The sequence below is a fragment of the Nicotiana sylvestris genome, chromosome 3 (assembly GCF_000393655.2).
Source record: "Nicotiana sylvestris chromosome 3, ASM39365v2, whole genome shotgun sequence".
NCBI classification, from domain to species: Eukaryota; Viridiplantae; Streptophyta; class Magnoliopsida; order Solanales; family Solanaceae; genus Nicotiana; species Nicotiana sylvestris.
The window spans coordinates 118,997,716-119,023,571 of NC_091059.1; the positions used below are offsets into that span (position 1 = coordinate 118,997,716).

At 40.5% G+C, this 25,856-nt stretch overlaps 1 protein-coding gene and 1 pseudogene across 1 annotated transcript; one reads left to right on the top strand and one right to left on the bottom strand.

Annotated features, from left to right (window-relative positions):
• The first annotated feature begins 6,923 nt into the window (after window positions 1–6,923).
• On the top strand, window positions 6,924–7,773 carry LOC104231412 (14 kDa proline-rich protein DC2.15-like). The gene has a single exon (XM_009784404.2). It carries the CDS (start codon window positions 7,066–7,068, stop codon window positions 7,540–7,542), a length of 477 nt encoding a protein of 158 aa, XP_009782706.1. The 5' UTR covers window positions 6,924–7,065; the 3' UTR covers window positions 7,543–7,773.
• A 2,077-nt stretch (window positions 7,774–9,850) lies between these two features.
• LOC138886904 (14 kDa proline-rich protein DC2.15-like) lies at window positions 9,851–13,390 on the bottom strand (annotated as a pseudogene).
• Between the last annotated feature and the right edge of the window lie 12,466 nt (window positions 13,391–25,856).

The window sequence follows — 25,856 nt, forward strand, 5'->3', positions numbered from 1 at the left end:
TTTCGGAACCAAAATCCGCGCCCAGTATCGACAAAGTCAACTCTGGGTCAAACTTCTCAACCTTCCAAACCTTCAACTTTCCAACTTTCTCCAATTCATGCAGAAATGACCTACGGGTCTCTAAATCAATATCCGGACATACTTCTAAGTCCAAAATTACCACACGAATCTATCGGAACCATCAAAACTCCATTCCGGAGCCGTTTACATATAAGTCAACATGGGTTGTGTGGTGTTGAAAATGTTAAAGGAATATATAACATAGATTTTTTTTGGTACCCTAATTAGTTGCTTACCTTTTAGCCTCCACCAGTACTAGAAATTCCCATGATCCAAGGCATATCTACAGAATGTTTGAACCAGTGTTATTTTTTAAAAAACTTCCCACGCCTTTGAACAACTATAATACAGAATTCTTAATAACGCGCGAATATGATTGAAGTCCGTACTCCTGCAGTTCATGTGGAGTATTAATTTAGTAGTCATATCAAAATGTAACAACACTATCGAACCTAAATCTTTCTTTTTGCTTGAGGATTTGAAGTTTAAGATATTCTAAAGTCAGAGTATATGCATGTGAAATTTCTATTTGGTGGAGACTTGAAGTTGGAAGATTATTTAAAGTCAGAAGATGTGCAAGTGGTTCATATTAGATGAATTACTGCTGAGACCTCCAATTATATATGTTCAGTGCACATGTGATATCAGTAGCATTAAGCGCTAGGACTAATGAAATGTATTAGGTAAATGTTCGAGGCTATATTACAAAGTCTACGGATATTAAATTTTATGGAAGTCGATAAGGTAGATTATATTTTGCATTAATTGGTTTAATATAAATATCAAGTGTACTATGGTTAAGTTATTTCCTATCTAATGATGGCCTTTACATTCCCAACTTGACATGAGAGTCAAAGAAGGTGATGGACGCAGAAATGGCTCTCGGTAACAAGCTTGACAATTTGTTATTCCACCACATGAAATCAATGCCAAAATTTTCTCTCATTATTATTGTTTTTGTCAAACACCAAAAGTCAGTACTGCAAATAAATCAAATGAGAGAGAATTTTCGTAATCAAATTGCAATGTTTGATTTATTTAACATGAACTTTTGTAGCATAAGATATTTGTCTTCATCGAGAAAATAATGTATGTACGGTTTACATGGGTTGCGGAAGCTACAGTTAAGTAAAACACATTCAAATCCAGTCCTTAAAGTAACTAATAAAGAAGAGAGAAATCAGAATTGAACGTAATAGCTATAGGAGTTGTTACAGTATATATCTTGCCGAGGCGGAGCTGAAGCTTATGCATTCGGGATTTTAGTCCTATTAAATTACTAGGTTCTAAATAAAAAAAATTGTACATATTTAATAAATTTTATAAAGATAAATATTAAGTTTGAAGCAAAGTTACTGACTCAGCCCCTTCCACATATGAAGTTCATTAAGTGGAATGTATCTTTTATGTGTTGAATTTAGCAAAATTTTGTCCCACATCGGTGGGCTCTTGAGTTTTAGGGGGATTTCCCCCCTATAAAAGAAGGCCTAATGTTTAGGATTTAAATACACCTCTCATTTGCCTTCTCATCTGTTTAAGGCATTTGTATCTTCTCTCTTTAGTATTATTTCACTTGTATTTTTGGAGTGAAATAAAATATTGGTTGTGTCCGAGGAGTAGGCAAAATTAGCCGAACCTCGTAAATTCTGGTGTTCCCTTTATTGTTGTTTTATTGTCTTATTTATTATTTGGTGGCTGTCATAATTTTTGGTATAGTAGTTGTGACTTATTCACACTATATACATTTGGCTTCCGCAACAATTGGTATCAGAGCCAAGGTACTGTCTAAGTATGCTCTGTGGTTGCAGCATAGTCTGATCTTCCACATCAGAAAAGATTTATCTTGGTAACTGAGTCAAGGTTCTGTCTGAGTATGCTCTGTGGTTGCAGCTTAGTCTGATCTTCCACACCAGAAAGGAAATAATCTTGATTTGTGTCGTCAGCTATTAAATAATATTTGTGTCAAAGATGGGAGACAATAAACAAGAAGAATCTACATCAAGTGTCAACAATACGTCATCATTGGCATCTTCGCTTATGACAAGAATTGTGTCAAATGCGAAATTTGCGGTCGAAATATTTGACGGGTCCGGACATTTTGGGATGTGGCAAGGCGAGGTTCTAGATGTCCTTTTTCAACAAGGGCTAGATCTGGCCATTGAAGAAAAGAAACCAGATGTTATTGGAGAAGAAGATTGGAGAATTATCAACCGTGTTGCTTGCGGTACCATTCGATCCTACCTTGCTAGAGAGCAGAAATATCCATACACAAAGGAAACTTCTGCAAGTAAATTATGGAAAGCACTGGAGGATAAATTTTTGAAGAAAAACAGTCAAAATAAATTGTACATGAAGAAGAGACTGTTTCACTTCACCTATGTTCCTGGTACCACGATGAATGAACATATCACCAGTTTCAATAAGTTGGTCACAGATTTGCAAAATATGGATACAACTTATGATGATGGTGACTTGGCCTTAATGTTGTTGGCGTCACTTCCTGATGAGTACGAGCACCTTGAAACTACTCTACTCCATGGAAATGACGAAATTTCTCTCAGAGAAGTTTGTTCGGCTTTGTACAGCTATGAACAAAGAAAGCGAGAAAAACAGAAGGGCGGAGAAGGAGAAGCACTGTTTGTGAGGGGTCGTCCTCAAAATCAAACGAGGACAAAGAAGGGAAGATCCAAGTCAAGATCCAGACCCAGCAAAGATGAATGTGCCTTTTGTCGAGAAAAAGGGCACTGGAAGAAAGACTGTCCGAAGTTGAAGAATAAGGCCAAACATAACAATGGAAAGGCCATTATGGATTCAAATGTAGCTGATTGTGATGATTCAGACTTCTCATTAGTTACAACAGAGTCATCAACATCATCAGACATATGGTTGATGGACTCGGCTTGTAGCTATCATATGTGTCCCAACAGGGACTGGTTCGTGGAATTTCAAGAAGGAGAATATGGAGTCGTCCACACAGCGGATAACAGCCCTCTTACCTCATATGGCATTGGTTCAATACGATTAAGGAACCATGATGGAATGATCAGAACATTAACAGATGTTCGATATGTACCGGATTTGAAGAAGAATCTCATCTCTGTGGGAGCCCTAGAATCAAAAGGGTTCAAAATCATTGCAGAAAATGGAGTGATGAGAGTATGCTCCGGTGCACTAGTGGTAATGAAGGATAATCGGAAGAATAATAATATGTACCGCTATCGTGGCAGTACAGTTATTGGGACAGTGACAGTGACATCCAGTGACGACAAAGAGGCAGAAGCAACCAAGCTATGGCACATGCGCTTGGGACATGCTGGAGGAAAATCCTTGAAAACTCTATCAGATCAAGGATTGTTAAAAGGAGTCAAGGCTTGCAACTTGGAGTTTTGTGAGCATTGTGTCAAAGGGAAACAGACAAGGGTTAAATTTGGTACAGCGATCCATAATACTAAAGGCATTTTGGATTATGTACACTCTGATGTTTGGGGTCCTTCCAAAACACCTTCATTGGGTGGGAAGCACTATTTTGTAACCTTTGTTGATGATTTTTCTCGAAGAGTGTGGGTGTATACAATGAAAAACAAAGATGAAGTGCTAGGAATTTTTCTCAAATGGAAGACGATGGTGGAAAATCAAACAGGCAGGAGGATCAAGTGTATTCGCACAGACAATGGAGGTGAATACAAAAATGATCATTTCAATAAGGTCTGTGAAAATGATGGCATTGTCCGACACTTCACTGTTAGACATACACCACAACAAAATGGAGTGGCAGAACGTATGAACCGGAACTTGCTGGAGAAGGTACGGTGTATGTTGTCCAATGCTGGCTTGGGCAAAGAATTTTGGGCTGAGGCAATTACATATGCATGTCACCTCATTAATCGTCTACCATCTGCTGTTACTGATGGCAAGACACCATTTGAAAAATGGTATGGAAAACCTGCTATAGATTATAACTCTTTGCACGTGTTTGGCTCAACTGCATATTATCATGTGACGGAGTCAAAATTGGATCCAAGGGCAAAGAAGGCTATTTTTATGGGAATTACTTCTGGAGTCAAAGGATATCGTTTATGGTGTCCTATGACAAAGAAAGTAATATTCAGCAGAGATATTACCTTTGATGAATCTGCTATGGTAAATAAGGTAACAAAAGACACCAAACAAAATAAAGGTGCTTCTAAGCAGGTGGAGTTTGAGGGAAAATTTATTTTTCCTACACAAGAAGCAGGAGGAGGAAACAAATGAAGATTACCCTCTGGAAGGAGAGCCAGTAGAGGAGATTCCAACTCAGGAACCTCAACAACAACTTGAATCAATAGCAACCAGCAGGCCAAAAAGAACAATAACGAAACCTGTTCGTCTCATAGAGACGGTTGCTTGTGCAACCTCAATTGTAGCTGATGATGTTCCTACTACTTATAAAGACGTTGTCCAAAGTTCAGAAGAAGATAAGTGGAGGATTGCCATGAATGATGAAATACAGTCCCTTCATCAGAATCATACATGGAGATTGGCCAATCTCCCGAAGGGAAAGAAAGCAATTGGGTGCAAATGGGTATTTGCAAAGAAAGAAGGATTTCCTAACCAAGTAGATGTTCGCTACAAAGCAAGATTGGTGGCCAAAGGATATGCTCAAAAGGAGGGAATTGATTACAATGAAGTATTTTCTCCAGTTGTAAAACATTCCTCCATTAGAATTATGTTGGCTTTGGTAGCACAATTGGATTTGGAACTAGTTCAGATGGATGTAAAAACTGCGTTTTTACATGGAAACTTGGAGGAGGAAATCTACATGACTCAGCCAGAAGGATTCAAAGTTGCTGGAAAAGAAAATATGGTGTGCAAACTTGAAAAATCATTGTACGGATTGAAACAATCTTCTAGACAATGGTACAAGCGATTTGACGAGTTTATGTTGCGGCAAGGGTACAAGAGAAGCAAATACGATCATTGTGTGTATTTGCACAAGCTTAAAGATGGTTCCTTTGTATATCTTCTCCTATATGTTGATGATATGTTGATAGCTTCCAAGAATTTGGAAGAAATTGATAAGTTGAAGATTCAACTGAAGAAGGAGTTCGAGATGAAGGATTTGGGTGAGGCAAAGAAAATTCTTGGCATGGAGATAATTAGAGATAGACGTTCAAAGAAACTCTATTTATCTCAAAAGGAATATTTGAAGAGAGTACTTCAACGTTTTGGCATAGATGACAAGACTAAGCCAGTTAGTACTCCACTTGCTTCCCATTTTAAGCTAAGTACTATTATGTCGCCAATGGATGAAGCTGAACGAGAGTATATGTCAAAGGTACCATACGCAAATGTTGTTGGTAGCTTGATGTATGCAATGGTTTGCACAAGGCCTGACATTTCACAAGCTGTTGGAGTTATTAGCAGATATATGCACAATCCAGGGAAGGAGCATTGGCAAGCTGTGAAGTGGATTCTACGGTATATTCATAATACTGTAGATGTCGGGTTAGTTTTTGAGCAGGAAGACAATCAGTCTGTAGTTGGATATTGTGACTCAGATTTTGCGGGTGATCTGGACAAACGAAGATCAACTACTGGTTATGTGTTTACTTTTGCAAAGGCACCAGTTAGTTGGAAGTCTACTTTGCAGTCAACAGTTGCTTTGTCTACAACAGAGGCAGAGTACATGGCTATTACAGAGGCTGTGAAGGAGGCAATTTGGCTTCAAGGATTGCTAAAGGAGCTTGGTGTTGAACAAAAAGGTATCACAATTTTTTGTGATAGTCAAAGTGCTATTCAATTAGCGAAGAACCAAGTGTATCATGCAAGGACGAAGCACATTGATGTTCGGTATCATTTCGTACGAGAAATCATAGAAGAAGGTGGAGTCACAGTGAAGAAAATTCATACTACGGAGAATCCTGCTGATATGCTGACAAAGGTGGTGACTGCGGTCAAGTTTCAACATTGTTTGGATTTGATCAACATTGTTGAAAACTGAAGATTGAAGATGAAGACACAATCAAAATTTGTTATTGAGAGAAAATTGAAGATGTGGAATTTTGCCAAGGTGGAGATTTGTTAAGTTTGGCAGAAATGTTTGTCCCACATCGGTGGGCTCTTGAGTTTTAGAGGGATTTTCCCCCTATAAAAGAAGGCCTAATGTTTAGGATTTAAATACACCTCTCATTTGCCTTCTCATCTGTTTAAGGCATTTGTATCTTCTCTCTTTAGTATTATTTCACTTGTATTTTTGGAGTGAAATAAAATATTGGTTGTGTCCGAGGAGTAGGCAAAATTAGCCGAACCTCGTAAATTCTGGTGTTCCCTTTATTGTTGTTTTATTGTCTTATTTATTATTTGGTGACTGTCATAATTTTTGGTATAGTAGTTGTGACTTATTCACACTATATACATTTGGCTTCCGCAACATTATGTGTTAGTTGACCTAAGTTGCACCATTTATGTTGGGGTGGGGCTCGGCCTCTGAATCGTACGTGAGACGATTTTTTGCTTCATACAGCTCAGGCCGAGGACCGGGGAAGTTTGGATGAGATCTAGATGAGGAAACCTAGCAGCTGCCGGTCTAGATGAGGAAACCCGTAATCTACATACTAGTTCCAGCCCTGGCCCTGATATCTTGTGATATTGACGATCACCTAATGTGGAGGCTAATAATTTGGTTATGTAATGGCTTAATTAGAATATGCCATGCAGATGCACCGAGTCACAGGCATCACAATAATAGAAGGTTCCCTATTTACCTACATCACAATAATAGAAGGTTCCCTAAACCATCCTCCTAGCACTATAACAGTTAAGAATTGGCAACAATGACAAACTTATTTTTCAACACCACGCAGCACACGCATTACTATTTTAATATCTCTCTCTAAGCTTAAGAGGGATTGTTCGTAATTATTCATCCTCCTAGCACTATAAATACTCCACATTAGCACCAGACTTCAACCATCTCATCTTTGCAATCACTTCTCTTTACAACTTTTATCTTAGCTTACTTATAACATGGCTTCCAAAACAAGAGCCTCAGTTACCCTTTTCCTCTCTTTGAATCTCCTTTTCTTTGCCCTAGTCAGTGGAACCGATTGTGGCTCTTGTCATTCTATTCCTCCTAGCACCGGTAATGGTGGTGGCAATGGTGGTAACACTGGTGGTTCGGGCAATGGTGGCGGCTCCGGCAACGGAGGTGGTTCGGGCAATGGAGGTGGAAGTGGCAATGGACGAGGCAGGTGCCCGAGAGATGCTTTGAAGTTGGGTGTATGTGCAAATTTAGTTGGTGGATTGGTGGGTGCGGTAATTGGGACTCCTCCAACGATGCCATGCTGCAGCTTGATCGCGGGGCTGGCAGATCTAGAGGCGGCAGTTTGCTTGTGCACAGCCATAAGGGCAAACGTGCTGGGAATAAATCTGAATGTGCCACTCTCTCTTAGCCTTGTTCTCAACAACTGTGGAAGGAATCCTCCTACTGGCTTCACTTGCTAAGCGGAAGTACCCGATTAATTGTATTAAACCTCATTCCGCCTTTGTTATGTCAGTCATTTTGCCGGATTTCTTTTTACGATCACTTTGTCAAATGTGTTATGCTAACAGTTCTAAATAAGCGAACTTGCAAAATTAAATAGCACATTTGATTTTATATATGTACTTTGGAGGTTTATTAACATATGTACTATCATTCTCTGTTTCATAAGCATATTTGTGGGTTTTGTTTGACTTTTCTATGATCTTAAGATGGTTGTCCATAACTATTTGGTTGCAGACCTCGTTGTGATAATTAAAATGTGCAATTATTTATTGACAGTTACAGTTAAATCGTATAATTATTTCACTTTTTCTAAAAATATATTTTCACCTTCAGGAAAAAAATTATTTTGTTACCGGAAAATCTCTTGATAACCTACTTTATTCGATTGATTAATACAACTTCATGTTGTACGTCTTCCGACTTGATAGAAAAAGGACCATGCTTACAAAAGAACAGAGAGAAAAGTAAAGCGATCAAAAGGAAAAAAATTGGTGCAATCATGAGCTCTACCTCTTAAAACTAAAACTTTATTTGGTAGCCCCGAATTCATTGCACCTATAATTATGTGTTCAAAATTTGAACCTAATGTTTTTTACATGTATATTTTTACTCAAGTGTACAAAATGATGTTCAATCCATTTATCTCATATTGCATCAGCCAATAAAATGACATACTTTAAAAGCATATTTAAAACAAGTTTTTAAAAGAGTTTATTACTTAAAGTCCGTACCCAATTAAACTTTATCATATAAAATAATGAAAAGGTCAGAATATAGTTATTTTGGGGAAATAAAAAAAAGTTCTGCTATCAAACTCGATGACTGACTTTTAATGCTGTCATTCACTATGATTGCAGAAATTACGTATACTAGCATGTAGCTACCAAAGAAATCTTTATTCATTAACCCATCCAACTTGAAGTTGTTTTAATCGATCGAATAAAGTAGCTAGCCAGCAGGAGGTAACTGTTGTTCAAACTTGAAACTTTTACGAGTTCTCCTTAAAGTCACTCGACAAATCGAGATAGCCTACTTCAAACATCCTCCATTTTTTGGAGTTTCGGAATTTCTCAAGCGATACCATGAAAACTGCACTTTTTTTTTTTGCAACTAACATAATTTTATTAATCACCAATGAAATAGTTACAAAACCATAGCTAAGCCAACAAAGCTAGCTCCAGACCCAACTCCTACTTATCTTTCATTCATTCAAAATTAAAACTATGTGAGAGGGACATAATTCCAGGTGATGCACGAACATCGCAAATATATGCTATCTCCTTTGTAATGTTCTCCCATTGTCTGCTCCTTTGCTCAAAAATTATAAGATTCCTTTCAATCCAGTGAATTGCCTCTGCATATACTATCTTAAAAATCTGTGTTTGGTGGGATTTTCCTCTAGAGCATTTGATGATCCATTGACTATACTCAGTCCAGTTCATGAATCCTAGTCCCTGTAGCTCTATCCATTGCAACAATTTGCTCCATATAGCTCTTGTATACACATACTGCACAAATAAGTGTTCCCTTTTTTCCTCCTGTCGTTGGCATAATACACACTGCATATCTTATCTAGTCTCATTTGCTCAACCTATCAGAGGTCAGTAATCTTCGATGCATCATTAGCCACATCGTAAACCTTGCTTTTGGTTTTGCTGCATTGTTAATATGAGTCTTTTTCATTCAACTCTTGGATAGTTACCAAGAAGAGTTAACTTTTCTAGTGAACCTGCTCATACTTAATATTGCACATTTCTTTAGAAGAATCGACTTACAAATAATTACTACCAAAAAATCACAAAGATGATATTTCTGGAAGTAAGTAATTTTGCCAAAATATTACAACTGCACACTTTAATTATCTCTAGGGATTTAAAGACATTTATTTTTCTGATAGCTAGTCTTGGGCATTCCAAGTTATCCAGAGAAATTTCTCTTCTTCATTTTCTTTGTTATATTATATTTTATTTCTCATTTTTTTCCTAATGTATAATTCGGCTTGCCAGCCATCGTAGTCAAACGGAAGTCTAGAAAGATGCTTATTAAATAGAAAAGGGTAGTATATATATTAATAACCTACGAGTACAAATGTAATATCAACTACTTCACGAACCTGCCCTTTCATTTTGCAAGCTCGCTTGCTTAGTTGAAATAACAATTAGCACTACATAGGAAGTAAATGATCATACAAGAAAATTGATGCAAACAAAAAATGACTGACATAACAAAATGCTGAAATAGGCATTTGAGGACATCATTGGCTTATTAGCAAGTGAAACCAGTAGGAGGATTCCTTCCACAGTTGTTGATTACAAGGCTAAGGGAGAGTGGCACATTCAGATTTACTCCCAGCACATTTGCTCTTATTTGCTGTGCACAAGCAAACTGCAGCCTCTAAATCTGCCAGCCCCGCGATCAAGCTGCAGCATGGCATCGTTGGAGGACTCCCAATTACCCCGCTTACCAATTGTCACAGGGGTGTTTTATGCTCCACAAAAACAGCCTGCGCGGCAGCCAAGTCTCGACTTGACTTCAGCCTGTTCCAACACTCGGCCAAAATTCTGCATCACTCTTGACCCTCACAAGACTATTCTTAGCCTTAGGTTGTTTTCACTCTTGAAAACAGGTTTAGGACTCCTTCCTAACTCAATAGTGTGCTCTCACACGTTTTTCACTCTCTCTTTCAAAAAGGGAAGGGTGTTGTCCATTTATAACTTATGAACCAACCCCATTTACACAATAGTTGCCTATATTTAGGCTTAGGCACTTGCTTACTCAGCCCACTACTTTAGCTTAGTGTAGTTGACACCCCCAACTACTAGGATCATGTAAATCATGCTAAAGACAATGAGATCATGGCCCTCAAAAACGTGCTAACTCCTACCAGCTTTTTGGACAAGACTCAACTGATGCCCATGTGCACAGCATGTGCCGATAACCGCCTTTGACTTTGTCAATCCAAGACTTGCTGCCCAATTTCGTGCCATGGCTTGGACCAGGCGCCAATGCCATTGTATCCAGCTGCATTGTGCCGCAATTTGCCTTGCCATCGCCCACGAACTTGGCCCGTTTGCCGCAACTCAATGGCATGACAAGTCTGCCCGCGCACTGCCTTCCCGTTGCACATTTGCTTGCCTTTGCCCTTCCGTTTTTGCCTTGCCTTGGCATCACTGCCTCATGCCTTGATGTCTTTGCCATGATTAAGTGTCATCCTTAGCCCGCAACTCATTGTCAAGCTCTTGCCAAGCTGCCTCGCCTCCGTCAAAGCCTTGGCCATCACTTGCCCGTTTCCCATTTTTGACATTGGTGCTGCTCATGCACCAAGCTTTACAACACTCTTGCTGCCTCATGACAACACTCTTGTTGTCCGGTCGAGCTCAATTGTTGGAGGTCTAACAAACCACCCACACTCTTTGAAACTCGACGTCCTCGTCGAGGTCAACTCAATGTAAGAGTCCTAAGGGGTTGACAATCAACGCACCTTGACCCCGTTTCTCTTCAGCTACAATTGCATTGACACCAACAGTTTGTTTGTCACTGTCCAGCGCCTCCAATGCAGCCCTCTTCTCCGCGGCAGTCATGGCATTTAACACTGCCTTGTTCGGACAGTCCCTCGCTCGATGTGGTCCATCACAAAGGAAACAACCACTGAATTTGCTGCCCTTCTCCTTGCTCTTTGAAGTTCCAGCTTCCTGCTTTCCCTTCCCCTTGTCTTCATTTGCATTGCCATTTTCACATTTCTTCCACTCCTTTGCCTTGTCCTTCTTTCCGTCTTTGGACTTTGAAGCAGAAGTCTCATCACTCAAGTGAAAATCGCCCAATGCATCAGCCGCAGCCACAGCACTTGCAAGGCTTTGAATATTCTGCCTTCGCAACTCGAGTTGTGCCCACTGTTGCAGCCCGCTCATGAAGTTGTGCAACTTGTCTTCTTCCGACATGTTGCTGATGCTCAGCATCAAAGATGTGAACTCTTTCACATATGCTCTAACTGATCCGGTGTGTTTCAACTTTTTCAGTTTGTCCCTAGCAATCCAAGATGTATTACTAGGAAGGAACTGATCCTTCAATTCCTTTTTAAGCCGCTCCCACGACTCAATCTTTGGTCTACCCAAACTTTCATCTTCAGCCACACGAGTGCGCCACCATAACTTAGCATCTTCACTCAAATACATGCTAGTCAAGGTTACTTTCTCCATCTCGTCTTGCACACGAATAGCATGAAAGTACTGCTCCATATCCCAAAGAAAATTCTCCAACTCACGTGCACTCCTTGCACCACTAAATGCCTTAGGTTCAGGAATTCTCACCTTGAGACGTTCAGCACCACGTTGAGGAGCATCCTCGCCCACAGCACGTCGTAGCACCACTGTTTCCGTCCTCAGATCCGCATTCTCTTGACTTAGCCTTGCCAATTCTGCCTCAAGGTAGGCAAGCCTTGTCATAAGGGTCTGAAATTCTTCACCATCAGGAACATTTCCCACCAATTCTTCCAGTTTCGTTAGCATTTCCTGCAGTTCATTGTTACCACCAGCCATGTTCTCGAACAAGACCACGAAATCTGCCACAGCCCGTCGTGTCTCCGTCATGAACCTGCTCCGCTCTGATACCAGTTGTCACAGGGGTGTTTTATGCTCCACAAAAACAGAATACAAAGAAAACTCAAACTCCGTAGTACATCCGTGTACAAAATAAGGATCACTCTTGACCCTCACAAGACTACTCTTAGCCTTAGGTTGTTTTCACTCTTGAAAACATGTTTAGGACTCCTTCCTAACTCAATTGTGTGCTCTCACACGTTTTTCTCTCTCTCCAAAAAGGGAAGGGTGCTGTCCATTTATAACATATGAACCAGCCCCATTTACACAATAGTTGCCTATATTTAGGCTTAGGCACTTGCTTAGTCAGCCCACTACTTTAGCTTAGTGTAGTTGACACCCCCAACTACTAGGATCATGTAAATCATGCTAAAGATAATGAGATCATGGCCCTCAAAAACGTGCTAACTCCTGCCAGCTTTTTGGACAATGCTCAACTGCTGCCCATGTGCACAGCATGTGCCGATAACCGCCTTTGACTTTGTCAATCCAAGACTTGCTGCCCAATTTCGTGCCATGGCCTGGACCAGGCGCCAATGCCATTGTATCCAGCTGCATTGTGCCGCAATTAGCCTTGCCATCCGCCCACGAACTTGGCCCGTTTGCCGCAACTCAATGGCATGACAAGTCTGCCCGCGCACTGCCTTTCCGTTGCACATTTGCTTGCCTTTGCCCATCCGTTTTTGCCTTGCCTTGGCATCACTGCCTCATGCCTTGATGCCTTTGCCCTGATTAAGTGCCATCCTTAGCCCGCAACTCATTGTCAAGCCCTTGCCAAGCTGCCTCGCCTCCGTCAAAGCCTTGGCCATCACTTGCCCGTTTCCCATTTTTGACATTGGTGCTGCTCATGCACCAAGCTTTGCAACACTCTTGCTGCCTCATGACAACACTCTTGTTGTCCGGTCGAGCTCAATTGATGGAGGTCTAACACCAATCCACCGACTAAATTTGCACATACACCCAACTTCAGAGCATCTCTCGGTCACCTGCCTTGTCCGTTACCACCTCCGCCGCCATTGCCCGGACCTCCTCCGTTGCCAGAGCCGCCGCCATTGCCCGAGCCACCAGTGTTACCGCCATTGCCACCACCATTACCGGTTCTAGGAGGATTATGATGACAAGAGCCACGATCAGTTCCACTGACTATGGCAAAGAAAAGGAGATTCAAGGAGAGGAAAAGGGTAAATGAGGCTCTTGTTTTGGAAGCCATGTTAAGAGGAAGCTAAGGCAGAACGTAAACAGAAAGTTGCAAAGTCGAGATGGTTGAAGTTTGGTACTAGCGTGTGGTGTGAAAAAGAAGTTTATAATGGAAGGAAATTCTGAACCTGAGCCAAATTATAAGATTACAGCTCCTCCACTAGCTTCATAGTAGCTAATAGCTAGGGAAATTAATCTGCATGACATATATATTAAGCCATGCCTGATGCCCCTTTCCTGTTTCCCACTACTTAACAAATTAACAACTTCAATGTCAACATACCTACTGGTAATCCCGTTCCTCCTTACATTATTATTCTTTTTAAAATTAAACCCACCACTTATTAAAATGCAAATAACATACAAGATAGACTAATATGCAAATTTCAAACAGGAATTTCTAAGGACTTAGTAAAGATTACTCTTCGTTCTCTAATTTTCTCTTCAAGTAACGGTACTTCATAATCATTCTTCACAATTGACGTATCACAAGATATTAATTTCTATTTTTTTTTAACTCAAATTGTTTTCTTGAATATCCAGTAACTTTAAGAAGGAATTTGGATTATTTACATTTATTTCTCCGAAGTCCAGACTAATTGTAATGACTCGATCGGTCTTTTTGCGTTCTAGAACCCCGTCCCCCTATATAAGACTCTCCGTATGTGATTTTACTGTTTTATGACTTGGGGGATAGTTAGTTCAGGATTTGGAAGGGTTCGGATTGAAATCGGAACACTTGGTTCCTTAAGTTGGCCTTAAAAGACTAAGTTTGACTTCGATCAATATTGTGAGTAAACGACCTCAGAATTTGGATTTGACGGTTCCAATAGGTTCGTATGATAATTTCGAACTTGGGCGTATGTTCGGATCAGGTTTTGGATGAACCGGGAGCGTTTCGGCGCCCAATATCGAAAGTTGGTTCTTTGAAGGTTTTTGAAGTTCTTTAAATTTGGTTTGGGGTAGGTTTTGGTGTTACTGAGGCCCGAAAGGAATTTCGAGAGCGGGAATAGTTTCATAATGTTATTTAAGACTTGCACGCAAAATGTGATATCATTCCGAGTTGATTTGATACGAATCAGACATGTGGAAGTCTTTTTAGAAGTTTTTGAGTTCATGAGTCAATCCATGCATTTTGGCATCCGATTCATAGTTTTTGATGTTATTTCCATGTTTTGATCACTCGAACGAGTTTGTATGAGGTTATTAGTCATGTGTAGGTAATTAGTGTGGAGCCCTAAGGGCTCGGGTGAGTTTCGGACGCTCGGGAGGGTGAGAATACACTCCAGTCTTCTAGTGTTTATTGCTGGTGCTGCAAGTCTCGCAAATGCGAGAAATTTTTTGCATTTGTGAGAAGAGCTTCGCAATTACGAAGAAGCTCGACCTGGGGCAGTGTTCACATTTATGACACTTGAGCCGCATTTGCGACCTCAGCAGTGTTCGCATTTGCGACACTTTTGTTTCATTTGCGACCTCAGCAGCTGAAGCCCAGGGTCCTTATTTGCTAGAGATTTGTCGCATTTGTGAACCTGGTGTCGCAAATGCGACATCAGAGACCTGTGCCCAACTCATATAATGTGGGACTTAGACCATTTATCTCATTTCACTTCATCGCTTGGGCGATTTTTGGAGCTTTTGGAAGAGGGTTTTCATCTAGCACTTTGAGGTAAGTAATTTCTACACACATGAGTTAAATACATAGATTATTGCTAGATTAACAGGTAAAAGTTAGTGAAAATCAAGGGTTTAGATAAAAACCTAGGTTTTTGATAAAAATGAGATTTGACCACGAAATTGGTTATGGAACTTAGTAAAAATCATATATTTGAGTTCATGGGGTTATGGGTAACAACTTTCTTCAAATATTTCTGGAATCCGGCAAGTGGGCCCGGGGGTGAATTTTAAGAATCTTACATTTAGGGTTGGGTAACTTCTTAAATAGTTGAAATACGAACTTTTGAGTATCAATTGATTGGTTTATATACTATTTGATTAGTTTTGGGTTGATTCGGCGCACCGAATTGAGGGAGTGAGCACATTTTTGGACCGGGAAATAGGCCTTGAGATGAGGTAAGTCTCTTTTCTAACCTTGTAAGAAGGAATTAAACCCATATGTGAATTTAATTAATATGTGTTGCTATTTGTGGGGGGCTACATATACACAAAGTGACGAGTGTCCGTACATAGCTCCTATTCTTGCTTATGTCCAGTTAGTGTTAGGCTTACACCATGCATTTGTGGATACTATTATCTGATTTTATATGTTAATTGTAATGGGGCTAAGTTAATGATTTTAAGATTTTAAAAGTTTCAAGTTGAATTTTTTTATTTTGGAAAGAATTGAGGGATATTATGCTTAACTTGATAAATTATATTACCCGCGTCGCAAGAATATTTCGCGAGCGGGGTGACTTTTCCATTACTCTCATGGGAGCAGGTCGTTCGCCTCTGCAGGTTAATCGATATATCTATGGTCCGGGTCGTTCGACCCTCGACAGTATATAGTATATTTATATGTATATTTGGATCGGGCCGTACGTTCTCAGCATAAATCGTGCATAAAGATATTGGAACCCCTTTTTATATTTAATATTGTTTCATGGACTTGAAAGGTGAAAGGATTAGATGAGAGAAATGACTTGGCTCTTACCTGAAATGAGAGGATTGCTTATTTATATTCCTGATTTGAGTTCTATTATCATTTTATATATCATGTTTGATTAGAACTTCATATTAATATATTGTTGACCCATAGTAAGCATTGAAGTCGACCCCTCGTTACTACTTCTTCGAGGTTAGACTAGATACATACTGGGTACATGTTATTTTATGTACTCACGCTACACTTCTGCACTTGATGTGCAGGATCTGAGGCAGGTGCATCTGGCTATCAGTCCGGTGCATACGCTTGCCTTCTAGTTTGAGACTACATGGTAAGGTGCCCCTCCGAGCTGTTCAGCAGCAGCCAAAGTCTCTCTTTAGATTTAATTTTCTGTCTATTCTATTTCAGACGGTAGAGTAGAATTCTTTTGTATATCCTACTAGTAGCCTATATACTTGTGACACCAGGTCATGGCACACACTCTAGTAGACTCATGATTTTGGGTTCGTTGTATGATTTTGATTTGTAATTAGTTGCTTCCGTTTACGCATCTTACATTTGTCATTTCCTAAATCTTTTAAAATGAGAAAAATCATTTACTCGGTAAACTTGTTTAAAATGGGAAATCACTAGATTGTTCAGTGTTGGCTTGCGTAGCAATGGTGTTGGGCACCATCATGGCCCATAATAGAATTGGATTGTGGCAACATGGTATCAGAGATCTAGGTTTACGTGAGTCTCACAAGTTATGGGCAGGCCTAATAAAGTCTTGCGAATCGGTGCAGAAACTTCCATGCCTATCCTCGAGAGGCTACAGGATGTTAGGAAACTACTTTTTATTCATCTCATGTCGTACAGTTGATGGTGTACTAAGTTCCTTTCCTCTTATTCTCTTATAGATGGTGAGAACGCGTGCGGCAAACATTCCAGACACGGGAGGGGCTACTCCCCCTATAGATAAAGGCCGAGGCAGAGGCCGGGGGAGGGCACCGACCCGAGGTAGGGGACGAGGACGTCCCAGAGTTGCCCCAGTTGTATTGCTAGAGGATCCAGTGAATGATGCCATTATTGAGGAGTAGGGTGAGGTGCCCGCAGTAGGTCTAGCTCCGGTTGATTTCTTGACAACATCGGGCTTTCAGGAGGTCATGGGTTGTATGCTATGGTTCATGGATTCTATAACCCAGGCTGGTTTATTTCCATCAGACCCAGCCACATCTCATGCGGGAGGGGGAGCATAGACCCATATTGCTCAGGCTTCTAGGCATCGAGCTATTGTGTATCATACCCCGGGCACACTACCCGTGGGCGGAGCCCAGCCAGTTCCAGCAGTTGTACCTGAGCCTAGACCGGCTGCGAACGGTGAGTCGCAGAAGCTGGTGGATAGATGGACCAAGTTTCACCTTCCTATCTTGGGGGTGAGAGACATGAGGATCCCCAAGACTTCATTGATAGGTGCAGGGACATACTGCACAACATGAGAATATTGGAGTCTCACAGGGTGGATTTCACTACCTTTCAGTTAGAGGGAAGAGCTCAAAGATGGTGGCAGTCTTATGTTCTTGGCAAACCATCAGGTTCTCCTCCTATGACTTGATACCAGTTTACATAGCTTCTCTTGGACAGGTATATTCCACTCTCCCAGAGGGAAGAGTTATGGTGTCAGTTTGAGCATCTCGAGCAGGGTCGGATATCAGTGACCGATTATGAGGCGAGATTCTCTGAGTTGTCTCGCCATGCACTTATAATACTTCCTAGTGACGCAGAGAGAGTACGAAGGTTTGTTATAGGTTTGCACTCTAGTATTCAGACTAGTATGACTCGGGAGGTTGAGATAGAGACGTCTTATCAGTTAGTAATAGAGATTGATTGGAGGATTGAGGTAGTCAGAGGGGTAGAGAGCAGATGCAGCGGGACAAGAGGTCCCATTTTTTTTGGAGAGTTCAAAGGTGCCCCAGCTGGTGATAGGTATAACTTTGGGAGGGGTCAGCCTAGCAGGGCCCCATATTCAGCACCACCGCTCCCTCGAGGTGCTCCAGCGCGACCCAATTTCAATGCTTTGTCGGAAAGTTCTTACCGTCCGCCAGCTATTCAGGGTTCTTCCAGTGGGTACTCCGGTCATCAGGGTTCTTCCAGTTCCTATTTCAGTGCCATGCCAGAGAGTTTATACCGCCCACCAACTATCTAGAGTTCTTCTAGTGGGTATTCAGGCCATCAGGATCAGACTTCAGGGTAGCAGTCCACCGCTCTGAGGGGTTGTTATGAGTGCAGGGATCCTAGTCGCATGAAGAGATATTACCCCAGACTTTGGGGCAAAGAAGTGCAATAGGGTCATCAACCCATGATTATAACACCAGCCGTCCGACCACCTAGAGGTGGAGGGCAGGTGTGTAGGGGCCTTCCTAGAGGTGGAGGCCACGCATGGGGAGGTTAGCTAGATATTGTTCAATTAGGCGGAGGCCAGCAACCCGGTGCTCCAGCCAAGTTCTATGCCTTTCCGGCCAGACCAGATGCCGTGATCATAGGTAATTTTTCTATCTACGGTAGGGATGTTTCGGTTTTATTTAATCTAAGGTATTAATACATGTCATCTCTGTTTGCTCATTTCCTGGATATTCCTTATGAGTCCTTGGGTACTCCTGTTTATGTGTCCACTCCTGTGGGTGATTCTGTTATTGATAATTGGATCTATCGGTCCTATGTGGTCACATTTTATGGTTACAAGACTAGAGAGGATCTCTTGTTGCTTGATATGACCGACTTTGAGATCATCCTAGGCATGAACTGGTTATCCCCTTATCACGCCATCCTTGATTTCCATGCCAAGACTGTTACCTTAGCGATGTTAGAGTTGCCCAGATTGGAGTGGAAGGGTTCGTCTATCAATATATCTAGTCAGGTTATCTCTTTTATGAAGGCTCGACACATGGTCGAGAAGGGTTGTTTGTCTTATCTAGCCTATGTTCGGGATACTACCGCAGAGTCTCCGGTGATTGATTTAGTACAAATAGTCCGGGAGTTCTCCAATTGTGTTTCCTTCTAACCTTCTAACCATGCCACCAGATCATGACATTAATTTCTGTATTGACTTGGCTCCAAGTACCCAACCTATATCTATTCCACCGTATCGAATGGCTCCAAAAGAGTTGAAGGAGAAGCTTGAGGAGTTGCTAGCAATGGGGTTCATCAGACCAAGTGTATCGCTTATGGGTGCACCACTGTTATTCGTGAAGAAGAAAGATGGGACTATGCGGATGTGCATTAATTACCGCCAGTTGAATAAAGTGACCATTAAGAACAAGTACCTGTTACCATGTATTGATGATTTGTTTGACTAGTTTCAGGGTGCTAAGTGTTCTCTAAGATTGATTTGAGATCGGGGTACTATCAGTTTAAGATTCAGGACTCAGATGTTCCAGAGATGGCTTTTTGTACTAGATATAGCCATTATGATTCCTCGTGATGTCTTTCAGCTTGAATAATGCCCCAGCGACGTATATGGACTTAATAAGCAGGGTGTTCAGGCCTTATATTAATTCATTTGTCATTGTTTTCACTGATGACATTTTGATTTACTCACGTAGTATGGAGGAGCACGAGCAACATTTAAGAGTGGTGCTTCAGACCTTGCAGGAACAGAAACTATATGCTAAGTTCTCCAAGTGTGAGTTTTGGTTAGATTCTATGGCATTCTAGGGACATGGTGTATCAGGCGAGGGTATTAAGGTGGATCCCAAGAAGATTGAGGCAGTTCAGAGTTGTCCTCGTCCTCTTTCGGCGACTGAGATTATGAGTTTCTTGAGGTTAGCAGGTTATTATCACCGGTTCGTGGAGGGCTTCTCATCCATTGAAGCACCATTGACTATATTGACCTAGAATGGGGCTCCATTCCGTTGGACTGATGATTGTGAGGTGAGCTTTCAGAAGCTCAAGACAACCTTAACTACAGCACCAGTTTTAGTGTTGCCTTCCGGTTCGAGGATGTATACTGTGTATAGCGATGCTTCATACGTTGGCCTGGTTTGTGTATTGATACAGGAGGGGAGAGTTATTGTGTATGCTTTATACCAGCTGAAGCCCCATGAGAAGAATTATCCTGTGCACAATTTGGAGTTGGCCGCGATTGTTTATACACTCAAGATCTGGAGGCATTATCTTTATGAGGTGTCTTGTGAAGTTTACACTGATCATCGCAGCTTGTAGCATTTTTTCAAGCAAAGGGACCTCAATTTGAGGCAGCGCATATGACTTGGACTCTGTTGCGCATATGACTTGAGTTACTGAAAGATTATGACATCACTATTCTTTATCATCTAGGCTAGGCGAATGTAGTCACGGATGCCTTGAGCAGAAGGCAAAAAGTATGAGCAGCTTGGCATTCATATTAGTAGAGGCGAGGCCACTAGCCTTGGACATTCAGTCTTTGTCTAACCTACTTGTGAGATTGGATATTTTGGAGCCCAACAGAGTTCTTGCATGCGTTATTGCCCAGTCATCATTATTGGAGCAGATCAAGGATCGACAGTTTGATGATCCCCGCTTGGTAGTTCTCAGAGAGACGGTACTACAGGTTGGTGCCAAGGAGGTTTCTATTAGCGTGGATGGTGTTCTGCGACTCCAGGGTCGTCTATGTGTTCCTAATATTGATGGCTTGTGGAGAGGATTCTAGAGGAGGTGTACAATTCTCGATATTCCATTCACCCAGGTGCTCTGAAGATGTATCGCAATTTGAGGCAGCATTATTGGTGGCGGTGGATGAAGAAAGACATAGTTGAGTATTTAGCCAGATGCCTAAATTTCCAACACGTTAAGTATGAGCACCAGAGAACAGGAGGCCTACTCCAGCAGATGACTACACCTGAGTGGAAGTGGGAGCGCATCACTATGAACTTCGTAGTTGGATTGGCACGGACTTTGCAGAAGTTTGATGCAGTTTGGGTCATTGTAGACAAATTGGCCAAGTCGACACATTTCATTCCTGTGGTGACTACGTATAATTCAGAGAGATTGGCCAATATTTATATCCAGGAGATAGTCTGGTTGCATTGTGTGCCTATTTCCATCATATAAGATAGAGGCCCTCAGTTCACTTTGCATTTTTAGAGAGCCATACAGAGTGAGTTGGGGACCCATGTAGAGCTCAGCACCACATTTCATTCACAGACCGACGGGCAGTTGGATCGGATAGTTCAAATATTGGAGGACATGCTCAGAGCATGTGTGATTAACTTTGGAGGACAGTGGGATCGATTCTTGCCTTTGGCCGAGTTTGTTTACAACAATAGTTACCAGTCCAGCATCAAGATGGCTCCATTCGAGGGTTTATATGGCCAGTCGTGTCGTTCTCCTATAGGGTGGTTTGAGCCTGGAGAGGCTAGGTTGTATGGTACTAATTTGGTAAAGGATGCCTTGGAATTGGTAAAGTTGATTCAGGAGCAACTTCGCACAACACAGTCCCAACAGAAAAGTTACGCGGATCAGAAGGCGCGTGACCTATCATTTATGGTGGGCGAGAAGGTTCTCTTGAAAGTCTCGCCGATGAAGGGAATTATGAGGTTTGGGAAGAAGGGCAAGTTGAGCCCAAGATTTATAGGTCCTTTGAGGTGTTGAGGCGAGTTGGGTAGGTTGCTTACGAGCTTGCTTTGCCTCCCAGTCTATCAGGAGTTCATCCGGTTTTCCACGTGTCTATGCTCCCGAGTTATCATCCCGACCTATCACATGTATTAGACTTCAGCACGATTAAGTTAGATTAGATTCTGGGTTATGAAGAGGAGCCAGTTGCCATTGTTGATAGGAAGGATTGCCAGTTGAGATCCAAGAGGATTTACATGGTAAAAGTACAGTGGAAGGGCCAACCAATCTAGGAGGTGACTTGGGAGTTCGAGGAGGACATGCGGAGCCGATACCCTCACTTATTCAACACTCCAGGTATGATTCTAGACTAGTTCAAGGACAAACGGTTGTTTAAGATGTGGAGAATGTAACGACCCGACCGGTCATTTTGCATTCTAGAACCCCGTCCCCTAAAAAAGACTCCCCGTATGTGCTTTTACTGTTTTATGACTTGTAGGGATAGTTAGTTCGGGATGGTTCGGATTGAAATCGGAACACTTGGTTCCTTAAGTTGGCCTTGAAAGGCTAAGTTTGACTTTGGTCAACATTTTGAGTAAACGACCTCGGAATTTATATTTGACGGTTCCAATAGGTTCGTATGATGATTTCGGACTTGGGTGTATGTTCGGATCGGGTTTTGGATGACCCGGGAGCGTTTCGGCACCTAATATCGATAGTTGGTTCTTTGAAGATTTTTGAAGTTCTTTAAATTTGGTTTGGAGTAGGATTTGCTGTTATCCAGGTCCAAATGGAATTCCAAGATCGGAAAAAGTTTTGTAAAGCATTTAAGACTTGCACGCAAAATTTAGTGTCATTTCGAGTTGATTTGATAGGAATCGTATGTGTGGAAGTCTTTTTAGAAGTTTTTTAGTTCATGAGTCAATCCATGCGTTTAGGCATCCGATTCGTAGTTTTTGATATTATTTCCGTGTTTTGATCACTCGAGCGAGTTTGTATGAGGTTATTAGACTTGTGTGGGTAATTGGTGTGGAAGCCTAAGGGCTTGAGTGAGTTTCAGATGCTCAGGAGGGTGAGAAAACACTCCAGTTTTCTGGTATTTATTGTTGGTCCCGCGGTCTCGCAAATGTGAGAAATTGCTCGCATTTGCGAGCCTCGCATTTGTGAGCCTTGCATTTGCGAGAAGAGCTTTGCAATTGCGAAGAAGCTCGACCTGGGGCAGTGTTCGCATTTGAGACACTTGAGCGACATTTGCAACCTCAACAGTGTTCCCATTTGCGACACTTTCGTCGCATTTGAGACCTCAGCAGTTGAAGCCCTGGGTCCGCATTTGCGAGAGATTTGTCGCATTTGCAAACCTGGTGTCACAAATGCGACATTAGAGACTTGTGCCCAACTCATTTAATGCGGTACTTAGACTATTTATCTCATTTCACTTCATATCTTGGGCGATTTTTGGAGCTTTTGGAAGAGGGTTTTTGTTTAGCACTTTGAGGTAAGTGATTTCTACACAACATGAGTTAAATACATAGATTATGGGTACATTAACATGTAAAAATTAGTGAAAATCAAGTGTTTAGATGAAAACCTAGGTTTTGATAAAATGAGATTTGACCACAAAATTGGTTATGGAACTTAGCAAAAATTATATATTTGAGTTCATAGGGTTATGCGTAACAACTTTCTTCGAAAATTTTCGGAATCCGGCAAGTGGGCCCGGGGGTGAATTTTAAGAATCTTACATTTAGGGTTGGGTAACCTCTTAAATAGTTGAAATACGAACTTTTGAGTATTAATTGATTGGTTTATATACTATTTGATTAGTTTTGGGTTGATTCGGCACCGAATCTAGGGTGTGAGCACATTCTTGGACTGGAAAGTAGGCCTTGAGACGAGGTAAGTCTCTTTTCTAATCTTATAAGAGGGAATTAACCCCATAGGTGAACTTAATTAATATGTGTTGCTATTTGTGGGAGGATACATACGTACGAAGTGACGAGAGTCCGTACATAGCTACTATTCTTGCTTTTGTCCGGGTAGTGTTAGGCTTACACTATGCTTTTGTGGATATTGTTATCTGATTTTATTTGTTAATTGTATCGAATGGGGCTAAGTTAAGGATTTTAAGTTTTCAAAGGTTTCAAGTTGAATATCTTTATTTTGAAAAGAATTGAGGGATGTTGTGCTTAACTTTATAAATTATATTTAACCGCGTCGCAAACGGGTGTATTTTCCACTACTCTCATGGAACGGGCCTTTTGCCTCAACAAGTTAATCGCTATATCTATGGTTCGAGCCGTTCGACCCTCGGCAATGCACATTATATTTATATGTATATTTGGATCGAGTCGTACGTCCTCAACATAAATCGTGTGTAAAGATATTGAACCTCTATATTTAATATTGTTTCATGGACTTGAAAGATAAAAGGATTAGATGAGAAAAATAACTTGGTTCTTACTTGAAATGAGAGGATTGCTTATTTCCTATTATCATTTTATATATCATGTTTGATTAGAACTTCATATTATTATATTGTTGACCCATAGTAAGCGTCGAAGCCGACCTCTCGTCACTACTTCTTCGAGGTTAGACTAGATACCTACTGGGTACATGTTGTTTTATGTACTCATGCTACATACACTTCTGAACTTGATGTGCAAGATCTGAGGCAGGTGCATCTGGCTATCAGTCCGTCGCGCACGCTTGACTTCTGGTTCGAGACTGCACGGTAAGCTGCCCCTCCGAGCCGTTCAATAGCAGCCGAAGTCTCTCTTTTGATTTATTTTCTGTCTATTTTATTTCAGACAGTAGAGTAGAATTCTTTATACCCTATTAGTAGCTCATATATTTGTGACACCAGGTCTTGACACACACTAGTAGATTCATGATTTTGGGTTCATTGTATGATTTCGATTTGTACGTAGTTGCTTCCATTTACGCATTTTTCATTTGTAATTTCCTAAATCTTTTAAAATGAGAAAAATCATTTACTTAGTAGACTTGTTTAAAACGGGAAATCACTAGATTGTTCGGTGTTGGCTTGCCTAGCAACGGTGGTGGGCGCCATCACGACCTATAATATAATTGGATAATGACACTAATGATTACGGCTTCTAAAGGGAATGAAATGATCCCTAATAGGGGTGTACAAAGAAAGCCAATAAATCGTACCAAACCAATAATCCGAGTCAAATCGGAAAAAAAATTCGATGTGCTTTGATTTGATTTTGTTTGCTATTGGAAAAAAAATCCGACCATAATTGGTTTAGTTTGCTTTTAACTAAAAAAGTCAAACCGGAACCAAACTAACCCGATATTACATTTATACAGGTTTTTAAAAATATTTTATACATAAAAATATTTATTGTAATGTAATTAATAAATATTTCTTAAACTTTTTTACAATTTTATCTTTTAATGTATTATTTCAAGTTTGGACTTAACATTCTTAAATGGTCAAATAAATTTTATAGCCCATAAATTTAATAACTCAAATAAAGTTCAAATAAATACTAATGCTAACAAAATTAATTCAATTCAACACTAGAAATGATAATAGTGTTGGATATCTGTTTTTAGTTTTGAATTGGTTTATATTGAAAATGCATAACTTAGTTTATCTTTTTCTTTAGTGCCTATTCATGCAATTAATAGTGCTTATTAATTAGGAATATTTATTTTATGTGATTTTATTATCTTTGTTATTTAATATTTTAGTACAATGCTATGACTCATCTCATATTATTATGTTATTTTCTCGAAAAATGTATTATATAATTGTATCCTACTAGGAGTAAAGAAATATTTGGAGCATAAGTTACATATTTTGTGCTATGAAGAATTTATCGGAAAAAATCAGAAAACCCGGAAAAAAATCGAAAAATCCAAGGAAAACCGAGATTGGAAAATTCGAATTTGTTGGTTTGATTAGGTTTATAGATTTAAAAATCCGGCACCATTGATTTTGTTTGATAATTAAAAAATCTGAACCGATCCGATCTATGTACAACCTTAATCTCAAATATTAATCCTAGTCCGCTTCTTTTCTTTTGGTTTACACGTATATAAGTGCAGCTTTCGCAACCGATTCAAACCGTTCATACTTTATTTTCTCAGTGAAGACAAAGCTTATACTAAATAAATCTAACATCACAGTACTAATAAAACAAATTATGGAGTTGAATTCATGTGATTGAGTAACAAATTGCTAAGCTTGTTACTGAGAGCGATTTCAGCTTCCATAAGAATCTTCGACTCCCATGTCAACTGAGGGATGTAAAGGCATCATTCAGCATTGTCGGCAAAC